Source organism: Peromyscus eremicus, chromosome 1 (genome assembly GCF_949786415.1).
Source record: "Peromyscus eremicus chromosome 1, PerEre_H2_v1, whole genome shotgun sequence".
Classification (NCBI taxonomy): Eukaryota; Metazoa; Chordata; class Mammalia; order Rodentia; family Cricetidae; genus Peromyscus; species Peromyscus eremicus.
This window is the reverse complement of record NC_081416.1, coordinates 82,678,748-82,693,106: the sequence shown is the minus strand read 5'-3', so window position 1 is coordinate 82,693,106 and position 14,359 is coordinate 82,678,748. Positions and strand designations below refer to the sequence as shown.

The 14,359-nt window shown below is 43.0% G+C and overlaps 1 protein-coding gene across 2 annotated transcripts in view; it reads left to right on the top strand.

Moving 5' to 3' along the window:
• Nucleotides 1-12,874, top strand: part of LOC131899905 (acyl-coenzyme A synthetase ACSM2, mitochondrial) — a 30,698-nt gene extending 17,824 nt beyond the window's left edge. The window contains exons 7-13 of one of the 2 annotated variants that reach the window (XM_059251382.1): nt 74-197; nt 2,082-2,162; nt 7,449-7,550; nt 9,695-9,822; nt 9,931-10,030; nt 10,991-11,110; nt 12,663-12,874. In XM_059251382.1, coding sequence (XP_059107365.1) covers nt 74-197; nt 2,082-2,162; nt 7,449-7,550; nt 9,695-9,822; nt 9,931-10,030; nt 10,991-11,110; nt 12,663-12,767 — 760 coding nt within the window. In that variant the 3' untranslated portion in view covers nt 12,768-12,874. Of the gene's footprint in view, nt 1-73; nt 198-2,081; nt 2,163-7,448; nt 7,551-9,694; nt 9,823-9,915; nt 10,031-10,990; nt 11,111-12,662 lie in introns of both variants that reach the window. The other variant, XM_059251378.1, reaches the window with a different exon arrangement.
• Nucleotides 12,875-14,359: the final 1,485 nt, after the last annotated feature.

The following is a 14,359-nucleotide window of genomic DNA, read 5'->3' as shown; positions in this document are numbered from 1 at the left end:
CCAGAACTCAGTCCCAAGCCTGGGTAGACTTCAGTTCCAACAAAACTAAGGGAAAATAAACTCTCTTCTTTAGTTACAAGTTCCCACACCTGCACAGCTGCTTCACTGGAGGGGAAAGCCTTCTCCCAGAGACTCTGGAGAACTGGAAAGCCAAGACAGGACTGGACATCCGAGAGTTCTATGGCCAGACAGAAACGGTATTTACTCCCTAGGGGACCATGGGCTGAGTCTTCTGCCAGACTTCAAATTATGTTTGATAATCTGTTTATTTTAAAGTAGTGTGTCACTCTTTTAGTTGAGAAATACTTATTGAGCATCTACTACAGGAACAAAATGACAATGTTCCTGATTTCACAGGCATCGCATTCTAGTGGGGAAGGAAGGCAGAAAATCAAGAAATAGATGTCATGGTAGGTAATGCAAAGAGCTATAAAACAAGGCAAAGAGGAGTCAAGAGCTAGAAACTTCATCACTTCTGTGTTGCTGTAGCATAATAACTGAGGCTAGGTGATTTATGAAGAAAAGTATATACTTTGGCTTATAGTTTTGAAGCCTGGGAAATCTAAGATTGGATGCTGGCATCTGCTCACACCTTCGGTATTCCCATGCTGCTTCAACGCATGATGAAAAGTGGATGGGAAAACAGACATGGGCCAAACAAACTAAAATATGGGGTAGCTTTGCTTGGTAGAAACCTACTCTTATGTCTTAAGAGAGCCACCATTCAGTCCCATCAGAAGGTGTTGATTCCTCTTCTGACCTTAGAGGTTCCACCTTCAAACACCACCACCACCACCACCGCAACAAAAACACAGCAACTGTTCCTTCAGACAGGACGATCATGGAAGTTCTCGTGACGGAGTCACACATTGGCAGAAAACTGCAACTCTCCGACGTGTCAGGCACAACACTCAGCTGCTCAGACAGAAGCTAAGGACAGGGAGAAGCCAGCAAAGTCCCCATCGCCCCTGCCAGTCTTGGAGTTAGCAGGCAGCATGTGTACAATATGTATCTGCACTGCTCTGTGCTACTCATCAGAACAGTCTCAAGATTCTGTCTCCCAGCTCAATTACCGGCTCCTTTTCTGAGTGTTTCCCTCTCTCTTAACCCTCAGTGCTTCTCTCCTCTCTGACCTCTCACCTATCTTCCTTCTCCGGCTAATGGACCCCGGTAGTGTCCCCCACCCCCACCCCCGCAGGCTGGAGGCAGTGTTGCGGTGTGAAGCAGTCAAGAAGAACTTGAGAATCCATGTGAGGACTACAGGGCATGGAGCGCACACCTAGTAAGGGCTTCCTTCCATCCAGAGGAGAACATGTGCAGAAGAGACTTCTCTGTCCCACAGCCTCTCCGAGGACAAGGTTTATTTCAGGATTCAAGCAAACTGTCCCTAAGATCTTGTAGGCCTCTCAGACTGCAGATGACTAACTTTGTATTTTACAAGATTATTGTCATATAAGAATTGAACTTAAAATTCCTCCTTCTTCCCTATCTCTTTTTCCCCTCTTCTTCTTCCTCCTTTCCTTCTTCTTCCTCTTCCTCTTCATTTTCTTCTTCTTCTTGTGTACCTGAGAATCAAGCCCAGGACCTTGCACAGCAAGGCAATTGTCCTACCACCAAGCTACACCCCACCCTGCTGTGTGATGTTTCTATGTCTGTGTGCCACACATCATGATTGCTCAGGGTTTTTAGCATATCCACATACTCAAACATTTAGTCTTCCTCTGTGTTGGGAACATTGCTTCGTCTCCAACTTTGAGACGTGTGATCCGTTGCTGCTGATATTAGTCACTCCACTGTGTTAGAAAATGTGAGAACTCATTTCTCTCAGTTAGCTGGATTTGTGGAGGATTAGTTGTTCATTTCTCATCCCTGGGAAGTAACCAGATTGTCTTCTGAACAATCAGTTTGGTGGAGCCACTAGGATTGGGGTTCCAAGGAGAAAGCCGGGGGGTAGGTGTGGAGGAGACAGGCCTGTGAATGGCTCAGGGCAGGAGAGAGAACTGCTCACAGAACCCTGCCTTCCTTCCCCAGACCGTGCAGTTCCTCCTGAGCCTTGCTGTTCTGTCTGCTCCTCTCCACAGGGTCTCACCTGCAGAGTTTCCAGAACGATGACCGTCAAACCAGGCTCCCTTGGAACAGCTGTCCCCCATTATGACGTACAGGTTTGCTAAGGGCAATAAGGAGGGAGGGGAAACATGAATTTGTGGTAATGTGTGTATTTATTATGTTTTCATTGAGTGGAACTAATAGTAGGTATGCCAGCCCAGCTGAATGAATGCCCCAGATCCCCAGCTTCCAACTAAAAAAAAGCCCAGGTCTAGATGGATTCACAGGAGAATTCCACCAGCCTTTCAAACAGAAACTATAGCCAATACTTTTTTAAATTACTCTAAAAAAATACAAACAGAAGGAACACCTTCAAAATCCTGTGAAGCCATAATAACTTGGACACCTAAGCCAGATAAATATACTAAAACAAGGCAAATAAAACTATAGACCAATATGCCTGGTGAACATAGATGCAAAAATTCTCAATAAAATACTTGTAAACTGAATACAGGCACATATAAGAAAGATCATCCACAATGATCAAGCTGTCTTTATTTTCGACATGCAGGCATGGTTCAACATACCTAAATCAATAAATATAATAAATCATATAAGTTGGCTTAAAGACAAAAGTCACATGATTATCTCCATAATGCATTAAAAAACCTTTGACAAAATCCAATCCAGCTTCACAGTAAAAGTTCTGTAGAGAACAGGACTGGAGGGAATGAACCTCAATGTAATAAAAGTCATATATGAGAAACCCACAGCCTAAATCAGCCTAAATGAAGAAAGTTTGAAGAAATCAGATTAAATTCAGGAGTGAGACCAGGCTGTTGACTCTCCCCATCCCCTTTCTATAAAGTACTGGAAGCATTAGCTGGATTAATAAGGCAAGAGAAGGAAATTAATAGGAAAAGAAGAAGTCGGATTATCCCTATTTGCACATGATATGAAATTATACATAAGAGATGCCAAAAATTCCACCAGAAAACTACTAAAAATGTTCTACACTTTCAGCAGTGTCAGGATCAAAGATCAACTTACAAAAATCAGTAATTTTTCCATATACCAACAGCAAAAATGCTGAGAGAGAGATCATGGGTACACTCTCATTCACAATACCCTCAAGGATATATCTAGGAATAAACCTAACCAAGGAGGTGAAAGTCTTCCAAGGAGAAAACTTTAATTCTCTGAAGGAAGAAATGAAGAAGACACTAGAAGTTGGAAAGATTTCCTATGTTTATGGACTGGTAGAACTAATATTGTGAAAATTACCGTTCTACTAAAAGCAATTTGCAGATTCAGTGCAATTCCAATTAACACCCCCCCCCCATGATACTCTTCACAGAAATAGAAAAAAAATCCTAAAACTCATATGGAAGTAAAAAAGACCCCAGATGGTGAAATCTACTCTGAGCAAAAAAAAACAGTGCTGGAGGAGTTACCATACCAAATGTCAGGTTATACTGCAGAGCTACAGTAACAAAGAGCACAGTGTCAGCATCAAAACAGTCATGTAGATTAGTGGAACAGAATAGATCCAAACATAAGTGCATGTAATTGTAGCCATCTTCTCTTTGACAAAGATGTCAAAAATACACACTGGAGGAAAGACAGCAATCATCAACAAATGGTGCTGGGGAAACTGGGTGCCCACATTTAGAAGACCCCAAAAATCAAGTGGATGAAAGAACTAAACATGAAACCCAACATGCTGAAACTGTGAGAAGAAAACATCAGCCTATGAGGAGCCGATGCAGGAACTCACCCTCTGAACAAGACTCCACTTGCTCAGCAATTAACAACTGACAAATCTGATCTGACAAAACCAAAAAGCTTCTGCACAGCAAAGGAAACAACCCCGTGGAGAATGTGCTCCTAAAGTGGGAGAGATTCTGCCAGCCACACATAGGACAGAGGAATAGTACTCAGAATATTCCAAGAACTCCAAAAACAAAAGGTCAAGAGGACAGATGAGCCAATTCAAAAATGGGTTATGGATTTGAACGGAGTTCTCAAAAGAAACCATAAAAATGGCTAAGAAACATTTAAAGGTATCCATCATCCTTAGCAAATAGGGAAAGGCAAAGCTAAAACTACTTTGAGATGTCACCTCACCCCAGTCAGAATGGCTAAGACCAAGAAAAGAACTAACAACAAAAGCTGTCGAGGGCAGGAGGAAAGAGGAGCCCTCATTCATTGTAAGTGGGGTTGCAAAATGGCGTATCCACTCTGGAAATCAATGTGGAAAATCCACAGAAAACGACAGGCAGATCAGCCACATGTCCTAGCTATACCACTTCTTGACATACGCCCGAAGGACTTGACATTCCTACTCCAAAGACACTGTTCAGCCACGTTCATTACTGCTCTGTTCACAACAGCCAAGAACCTAAATGTTCTTCTACTGATAAATAGATATTAAAAATGTAATATATAGACATGATGGGATACAATTCAGCTGTAAAGAAAAATGAAATCACGACCTTTGCAAGTGAGTAGACAGAAAATATACTGAGTGAGGTAACCCAGACCCAGAAAGACAAATGCTGTGTGTTCTTTCTTATTTCAGGAGCACAGCTCCAAATATTTAGGCTTGTATATATAACATGGAGTAACCACAGAAACCAGGAAGATAGAAAGAGATCATGGGGAGGGTGGGGTGGAAGAAACTCTAGAGAGGGTGATAGAAAAACATGGGTGGTATGAAGGGAAAATGAGAAAAATGGGGAGAGTTTAGCTGAAGAGACTAGGGAGGAGAGTGAAAGGTAATGCAGAGGGAGGGGGTAAAAAGGCAAATAACACTAAGGATATTTGAAAAGGCCAAAGGGAAACATGTTATTTTATGTTTATTTAAAAACATATATAATGTGTATGTAGGGTGTGTGTGTGTGTATATGTGTGTGTACGTATGTCTGTGTCTATGTCTGTGTGTGTGTGTGTGTGTGTGTTTACATATACAGTTTAAATGAAGTTAGAACACATGAGTGCTAATACTTCCCTCAAGAGCCATATACTAACAAAACCCCAAACCCTAATGCCAGGCATGGGAATCCTCCCTTGGAGTTGTCGTTTAGGGGTGGTGCTCCGAGAGATTCCCAAAACAACACAGGCCATTGCCCTTGGTCGCCCTCCAGGATAAGACATCACATACTTTGGGCACAAGACTTGGAGAAGTTGAGCTGGAACTGACCTGAAAATCTCCTTCCTGAGGCCCAGCTCTCACAGTATTGGAAGGTGCTATGCAAGCTGACCAGAAAGTAAAGCAATCAGTAGTTCTACTCAGCTGTGAAGCCTAAGGACAAGTACTGGCCCAGTAAGATATCCCCAGAGGTACAACAGTGGCAGTGTTATCTTAGAGATGATTAATAGACATAACCAGTAGTGTAACCAGTAGACTTACAGCCTGCTCAACAGGAGACAACTCATGCCTGGTACTACAAACCTAGGGCTGGAGAGGACGTGGATCCTAGAGAACCCACTACTACCATTTCCCTAAACTAATATAATTTCTAACCGCATCCTGGGTACTTATCCTTAAACCCACAGATAAGCCTAACTTATCCCCACCTCCACCCCCACCCCCACCACACACACTCACTCTGCAGGAGACGGAGACCACTACAGATCCACAAGTTATCCAAATACAGAGAACAGCTGGCCGTGGGGTAACCAACCCCAATTGCTACATCTTTAATGAAAACCCACACCTAAGGCTCAGGGAACATCTTGGAAGAAGGGTCAGGAAAACTAAAAGCCAGGGGACCAGGGTTCATCTGTGAGATAGTTATCTTCTAGAGATGACAGCAGATACTGCACACATGAAACCTCAATGCTACAGTTGCCAAGACAATAACGGCCTTACCCAACACAAATGGGTGAGATTTCACAAGGCTCCACACCTACGTGAGAAAGTAGAAGCCATCAGTGGTGAGAAAGCCAGTTTTCTCCAGAGACAAGCTTCCTAATAGGTTATTGAACCCCCAATAGTCAACCCCTTAGCACAAGTATATTTGAGCAACACTAAATGGACTCAGCATGGTGTGTGTGTGTGTGTGTGTGTGTGTGTGTGTGTGTGTGTTTATTACATATGTATGTATGTAACAGTAGTTAAAGAAGAAAATATCATAAGTTTGAGAGGAGTGAAGAGGGACAGGTAAGGAGTTGAGGAGGGGGATGGAAATGATGTAAATAAAATATTAGTGTATAAAATCCTCAAAAATAACAAGTTTAAACTTAAAAATAATATTGATATATTAAAATAATGTTTTAAAAGGAGGAGGAGGAGGGCCACTGTGATGGCTCGGTGTGTAAGAGTTTGATTCCCTGAGACTCACATGGTTGAAGGAGAGAAAAACTACAACCTGCACACACACACACACACACACACACACACACACACACACACACACGAATGAATGAATGAATGAATGAATGAATGAATGAAATAGCTTTAGTTTTTGAAAAGGAAGAGAAGAGAAAGATAGTGGGAGAGGGAGGGAAGAGAGAAGTAAGGGAAGGAGAAAAACAGGAACCACTTTGCTTATCTAGCAAATTGGCTGAATAGTTACATTGTTAAATGTGATTTTTGAAAGAAAAACAGAAGTGACTTGGCCTAATGTTTTGTAACTTGGCTTTATCGTTTAGTGATCAGGCACCCTTCCTTCTAGGTCAGTAGGTACCCACTGCAGCACAGAGCGCAATGACTGATAAGACAATGCAGCTTCGCCCCTCTCTGTTGTTTATCGACAGGTTACATTCATTTTTATTAGCATTATAGTGACTGTATTGTAACTAACGTGTTTTCTCTTTTTATTGATTTGGGCTGAATCTAAGAACTAGAATTTATGTTTATGTGTCTATGGTTACATGTAGATTTCTGTTTATTGGAAGTGTGACAACTTCTGTCTAATTTGGAATCATGTGTGATGATCTGTCATGTAATTCACTATGTTAACTATACAGACATGCTTGTCAGTGTTCTGTTTTGTTCACAAAGCATTTCTGTTTTACAGAAGCCATTGTCCAAGCATAGTGCCTCATAGTTGAAGGTCAGTAGGCAAGGTAGCAGAACAACATTTGGTTTTAGTCTCTAAGTCTACAAGTGAGGAGTTTCTCAATGATAATGGGAGGCACATGCTTCTCCTGAACCCTTAGAGCCAGAGGCACCTGCCCAGGTTCCTCTGGTCCAGTACACTGAGAAGTTTTACTAGCACAAACCCAGGCAAGTGGATCAGGAATCCAAGCTTAAACCTCTTGGCTTCTCTTGACTTCTGGTTCATGTTGAGAACAGAATGGCCTCCACTTGACCACTGTTTGTGCATCAACATCATACCACTGTTTGTGCAGCTCCTTTTCTGTGGGTCATCCATCCAATCTTCCTCTTCCTTCAGATCATAGATGAACATGGAAATGTCCTGCCCCCTGGCAAGGAAGGAGACATAGCCATCAGGGTGAAGCCCATCCGGCCTGTAGGCATCTTCTCTGGATACTTGGTGAGGACCTATGCTCTCCCTCTATTCCCTGTCAGGATGAGATAAACCAAATAAGTTGAGGGATGTGTAATGTTATAAAGACCACCAAGAGGTATTGGTGAGATTTGCAGAGTTATCAGGGTTCAAGATCGGGTACTTTTCCACAATGATACCTAATTCTATATAAGCCAGGAATAATATTAAATTAGAACAAAAAGGAATGGGCACTTTATGAAGAGAGATGCCAGGCCATTTACTCTTGCCAATCTTAGCCATTTACTAAGAAATCACTAAAAACTCACCTTTCCCCACAAGCCTTTGCAACAACAAAACCTTCTATAATGTTCCAGTATTCTTATTGCCTCTGAGCATTCCCCCTGCTCTCTCCACAAAGCATGGACCCAGGCTCTATGGCATTGTGGAGCTGTAGAGCCATGCTGGATACTCCATGGAGAGTACTGACAGCATCCAGGGTTCAGACCCCTGGAAGGCGCTCACAGATAATACCTGAGTAGGGCCAGCTCTCTTTCCATGTAGTGATGGTGAAGCCAGAGATTATAAGCTCAGTCAAATCTACAGCTGTTGGGAAGTGCTAAGAGGGAACCTCAAACACAAAACTTCTAGATATGTGGCAAATGCTTGTGCCCAAGATAATAAATGGGCAAGTCCAATGATAATGCTATTCCTATCATTTACTGTAGCAGGTCTCAACCTGTGGATCATGACCCCTTTTGAGGTCAAATGACCCTTTCACAGAAGTCATCTAAGACCGTCAGTAACCACAGTTATTTATATTACGATTTTATAACAGCAGCAAAATTGCAGCTATGAAGTAGCAATGAAAATCATTTTATGGTTGGCGGTCACCACAGCATGAAGAACTGTATTAGAGGGTCCCAGCATCAGGAAGGGTGAGAACCACTGGTTTATTGAGCAAGTGCTCTTAAAACTCCTGATATACCTTAAACACATTTAATGCTCTTAGACACCATGTAAAATTTTTAGAGCCAGCTTGCTTAAATTCAAATGCTGTTCCAGTATTTGCTGGATGATCAGGAGCAAGTTATCCATCCCCCTGTCTCACATCCTCATTGGTGAGTTGGGTATCATGTTGTATCGCATTAGCAATATAAAGGCAATGGTATTTATGAAGCACCTAGAACTGTACCACATACAAGTGTAATAAATAAATAAACCCTGACAGGTCCAAATTATCACCTCCACAGGGGAAACTGAAGTTCTGCAACCAGGACACAGCTACATTGCACTCTTCTCCAAACACTGTATGCATACTTTCCCCATGGGCTCTCACATTCTAGCAAAGGACTAGAGCATGGGTGTCCCCATCTAATACACGTGAAATAGATGCAGTGGCATTGGCAGATATATTTAAGGCCATGGTGGGAATGGCAGCAGAAGCTGCATGGTGACTACAAGAAATCTGTGGTTAAGAAATGTGGCTCCTTGCCTCAGTTCTACATCCTAGAAGAGCAGATTGGCTTCAGACAAGCCCCTTGAACTTCCCTTGACATTCCTAATGATGGAGCTGGGTGAAGAATTCTAACCTCCTAACTGGACATCAACTTAAAACCCATGCTCCTACTCCAGAGTAACAGAAAAATGTCCAGAAAACGCTAGGCCTCAAGCCTACTCACTGCTCATATGTTAGTGGCTCAGCTAAATAGAAGAGTCCAGCCATGCCAGAAGTGTGAACCCTGGTTGAGACTTTGGAATCCTGCTGGCCAGTCTCTAGACCTTTCAAGTATAATGAAAGAGTCGGGGGTGGGGGTGGGAGTGGGTATACCAAACGGACTCAATAACCTTAGGTGGTATTGTGGAGTGAACAGAAGTTAAATTGTCTGCAGAAGGAAAGGTGGAATATGCAGGGGGAAACACCCTAGACTATAAATGAATCAGTGAATATGTCAATATTATCTATAAGACTAGACTCAGGGTAGTAGGTGAGAGACCTTCAGTGGAATGACTGAAATGAATGGAGACTCTCCAGGTTGGCTGGGGAATCCAAGGTCGGTAGATCTGTGACAGGTCCACCATACAATGTGCAGTTGCTCAAGTGGTAAACTGAAGGAACTGGTCATAGAAGTCCTCAGACAGGGGTCTTAGATTTTGCAGACATAGTAGCTCTCTGTTTCTGTGCTCACTAGGAAAATCCCAAGAAGACAGAGGCCAATATTCGAGGAGACTTTTGGCTTCTGGGAGACCGGGGAACCAAGGATTCAGAAGGGTATTTCCACTTCTTGGGGCGGACAGACGATATCATTAATTCCAGCGGGTGAGCATTGTTTCTGGACCAGGAAGGGTGTTCTGGGGTTTTGTTCTTCCTTGTTCTCAGTCCTAGAGGTTGGGTACCCTGTCTTCTCTGAAGGACATACTTTTGCAGGTACCGGATTGGACCATCAGAGGTAGAGAATGCATTGATGGAGCACCCTGCCGTGGTTGAGACAGCTGTGGTCAGCAGCCCAGACTCTACCAGAGGAGAGGTGATGTGTAGTTGTGAAATGCAGGGACAGTGTTGTAAGGAGGTTAAGAACACAGATTCACAGGCTAGACAGCTTGGGTTCAAATATTGACCGTACTGCCAATCAGCTGTATGACCTCTACCATGCTGCTGAAACACTATTTCCCTCAGTTTCCACATTTGTGAGATGAGGGGTTGTTATGAGCATTAAATGTGCTATATATTTGCAAAGTGCTGGGGACAAGACTTAGCACCCTAGCACACCAGCACCTGTAAGAAGGATCTGTTCTTGACCAGAGTCAAAGAGGGAGGACTTGGTCTAGAAGATGCAGCCCTTGAACTAAGGCATAACTAAGGAGGAGGACCCTAAAACATCAGGGTGACAGGACTGTGCAGAGCTTAGTGTGTGGGGGGGGGAGGGTTTAAGGTGGATCAGTGCCCCAGTGCACTTCTGCATGGCACAAGCTTGGTGATGTCCTATGTCTGGCAGATATGGGCCACATGACGTGTGAAATAATGAGAGCCACTGGGGGAGCAAAAGAGCTTCCACTGACCTTTGAGTTGTGGATGGTTTTATTTTACTTCCCATCAATTAAATATGAATTTCTTATCCAATCCTACAGATGGATAAACTGAAGTTTAAAGAGATTAAACAAACGATTTAGAGTCCCCATTCTTTGTTTTCCTATCTCTCCTGTCTGCGTCTACTTTCCCCTCAGCAGCCTTTACTATCATTGGGGTATTAGGTGAACCTGGGGTCTCTTAGCCTCACTTCCCACTCAAAACAATAAGTCTCTTGAGAACAAGTTGGAATGTTGGCTGTTCTTACCCACTTCCCATGTTTTCCTTTCCTTTGGCCCAGACATTTGGATGGATGCAGGCATTTAGTTGTGGCAGTAGTGGGCATCTTGATACTGATTTTGCTTCATCCCAAGAGATGAGTAAGTATTCTGATCCCTCTTGGGTCTCATCCTTGCTGTAGGTGGTAAAGGCATTTGTGGTCCTTGCCCCTGAGTTTCTGTCCCATGACCCAGACCAGCTCACCAAGTTACTGCAGCATCATGTGAGGTCAGTGACAGCACCATACAAGTACCCCAGAAAGGTAAGACCTTTACCACCCCATGTCCCCTGTGCTTACAGAACACCTGTTATATAGTTCTCTTCTTTGGCACAAGAACAAGGCCTCTAATTTAAAAGTCCTCCCTGCAGTGACCAAAATCTCCCCCCAAACAACCCAACAACTATCTTAGTGCATGAGAAATGGCCACGGCCTTTGACTCACTCTAAATTAAAAGCCAAATGCTTTTATGGAAGGTCACTGTATAGTGGGGCTTTGCAAAACTATTCAGAACTATACAGCTTTCAGTTGCAAGGACAGAAATATAACTTAAAATTTGTTGCTTGTATAATTGGCAAGTCCATGAGTGGGCACAATCTTCTTCATGGTTAGTCCCAGGCATATGTATGATGTGCTCAGAGATTTCAATTTAATTTCTTCACTCTCCTTCTGTACTGGCCTCATTTATTGAAATGTTCTCTCTCTCTCTCTCTCTCTCTCTCTCTCTCTCTCTCTCTCTCTCTCTCTCTCTCTCTCTCTCTCTCTCTCTCTCTCTGGTGTCATCCTCTCCAAGTATACATTCTTAGCAGCTTGGCAAACTGCAGTAGAGAAATTGCATGCATGTCCCCCACAGACCAATGAAAGTCTTGGAGTTGCTTCTTGCTGGACTAATTTAGGTACCCATAGTTAAACCATTCTATGTAACCAGGACAGTGGGATATCCTGATTAGTCAGTTCTGAGTGGTGTGGTCATCCTTGCAGAAAGCAGAGGAAGGGTAGGAGAGGGTTCTTCTCTACACCCAAAATGTGATCTAAGTGGGGAATAGGGGGTTCTCCTAAGAAGATGGAAACGCTCCTCCTGGAAATGACAAAATGAAAGGACTTTTACTCTGGGCACTAAGACAAACGCTCTGCCATGGTGAAGAGACCATAACTGCTCAGCATCTCATCCCTATGACAATGTGCCCGAGTAACACTTAAAGGAGGAAATAGGTAGTTTTGGTTCATGGTCTCAGAAGTTGTGGTCCCTGGTCAGTGGGCTCCAATAATTTTAGGTGTGTGGCAAGGATGAAATGTCTGGTGAAAGGGCATGGCAGAGGGAAGCTGTTCACCTCATGGCAGTCAAGAAGCAGACCAGTAGAGGAAGGGACTAGGGACAAGATAACTAGGGATAAGATAAATAAGGATTTATTAAGGAATTCTTAATAAAATGAATAAATTAATTGAAAGAAATAAAAGAAAGTTAGCTTAAAAAAAAAACAGAACATATAGAGTTTGATGTGGAAGTTTAAGTGTCTGCCTTTGGGCCATGCCATGTTCATCTTGCTGCTTCTCCTCTCTTCAAGACTACATATAAAAACTAGTACTCTACACCTCCCTTCTCTGTTCTAGCCATCTTCTTCCTGCCCTGGTTTCAAGAGACCTTCCAAGGCTTCTTATGGCAAACAGAGCCAACTTAGAACATCTCCATCCTCCATCCTCATGTACCTGGGTCCTCCAGCCTTAAGAGCTAGTGCTCACAGCATCTCCTCTAAAAAACAAAATTCAATGTACTGTAGTCACCAATGACCCACATTGATCTGATTTTTCATAACAGGTGGAGTTTGTCTTGGACCTGCCCAAGACCATCATGGGGAAAATTGATCGGAAAAAGCTTCGAGCCAAGGAATGGAAAACATCAGGACAAGCCCAGGCCCAGTGAAATTCCCAAGGCCCTCCCTAGGCTTCTGTCTTCCCCATTCCTTTCCTGTGACTTCTCACTTTTCCTATGGAGACATAAGATTACTCAAACAGAGGCATGTATGTGAATTCTGTCTTTGCTTCGTTATTAAAACAGAACAATGACATGTTGGATACTAAAAGAAGAAAGAGGGGATGACAGATTTGCAGAAAGAAGTGAGAAAAAGTCTAATAAAACAGCAAGGAAAAAGAATTACAAATAAAAGTGGGCTGGAAGGGAGGAAGGAGGAAGTAGAATGAAGAGGGGAGAAAAGAGAAGAGAAGGAACTGGAGAGAAATTAGGAAAAGAGGAGAATGTGGGCAGGACACTAAAGTCTTCCCCAAGTTGCTTCAGTTCTTAGGGACATCGTGTCCAAAGGGGGAGCAAATACCACAGAGCATTTGTCGTGCACAAGGCACTGTCCTAGGCATGTCACAAGCCATCTTCATTCATATGTGTTGCATCTGCAGGCTCAACTTCTGCACATCAAAACACGCCACTCCCTGTGGCTCACATTTCATCTTGTTTCTACACTTCCTAGGATCACTATTAAAATCATTTCGAAATCAAAACTGTGATTTGGGCAAGAGAGAAAGGAGAGGTTTTGCAACAGTTTATGGACTGGAGAACCCACAGAGGATAAGCACCCACACTCATACACACAGACACAGACACACACAAATAAATAAAGTAAAAGTAATAAAAACTAAAAAGAAGAAAGGATGACATTAGACAATGCCTAAGTTTAGCTGCCTTTTTAGACACAAATTGCCCCGCTCTTGAAAAGCTTGCACATGTATTTAGACATTCTTCAATGCCTCTGCTCTCCCTATTCTGTCGAAAGCCTTTTCTTGACGCGTTTGCTCTCTGTTAATTATTCATATTAAATTGTGATTGAAGGCATAGATCTTAAATGGTCACACTAAGGACTTACTTTATCTAATGAAAAGTCTGGCTAGAGAAAAATCTCTGTCCAGCCAAAGCTCTCTCATAGTGGAGGGCACTGGGTGGTTTTTAGTTGAGTGACATTATCTGATCTAAATAATAGTTATCTGTGTCCCACACTACTTTTCTGTTGATCCTGACTGGTCCTTCTTAACCATGGCCTACTATCATTATCCCATATTGAGAATTGTGTGTATGGATGCATGTTCATGTTTGTTTAGGAAGTGTGTGTGTGTGTGTGTGTGTGTGTGTGTGTGTGTGTGTAAGTGTGCATGTACATGAGTGTTCATGTATGTGAGCACCAAAGAAAAATCTTGATTGTCCCTCTCAGGAACACCATCCATCTCCTTTGAGAAAGAATTTGTCACTGGCCTAGAGATCACTAGTTCAGCTAGACTAGCTGGCCAGTGAGTCCCAGCATCTCCTGTCTCCACCTCCCTAGCACTGGGGTTACAAGCGCATGCTACTCCTTTACTTTCTGTGCTGGCTCTCCTACTAAAACTCTTGAACGTGATTTTTATTGCATCCCATTACAGTGTCCTGCCATGAGCCCTGCCTTGGGTGTTGTGCATAGTGGAAGCCCTTTTCTTTTAAGAGGAATCTGTGCTGTCCCTCAGTATAGACTCTGA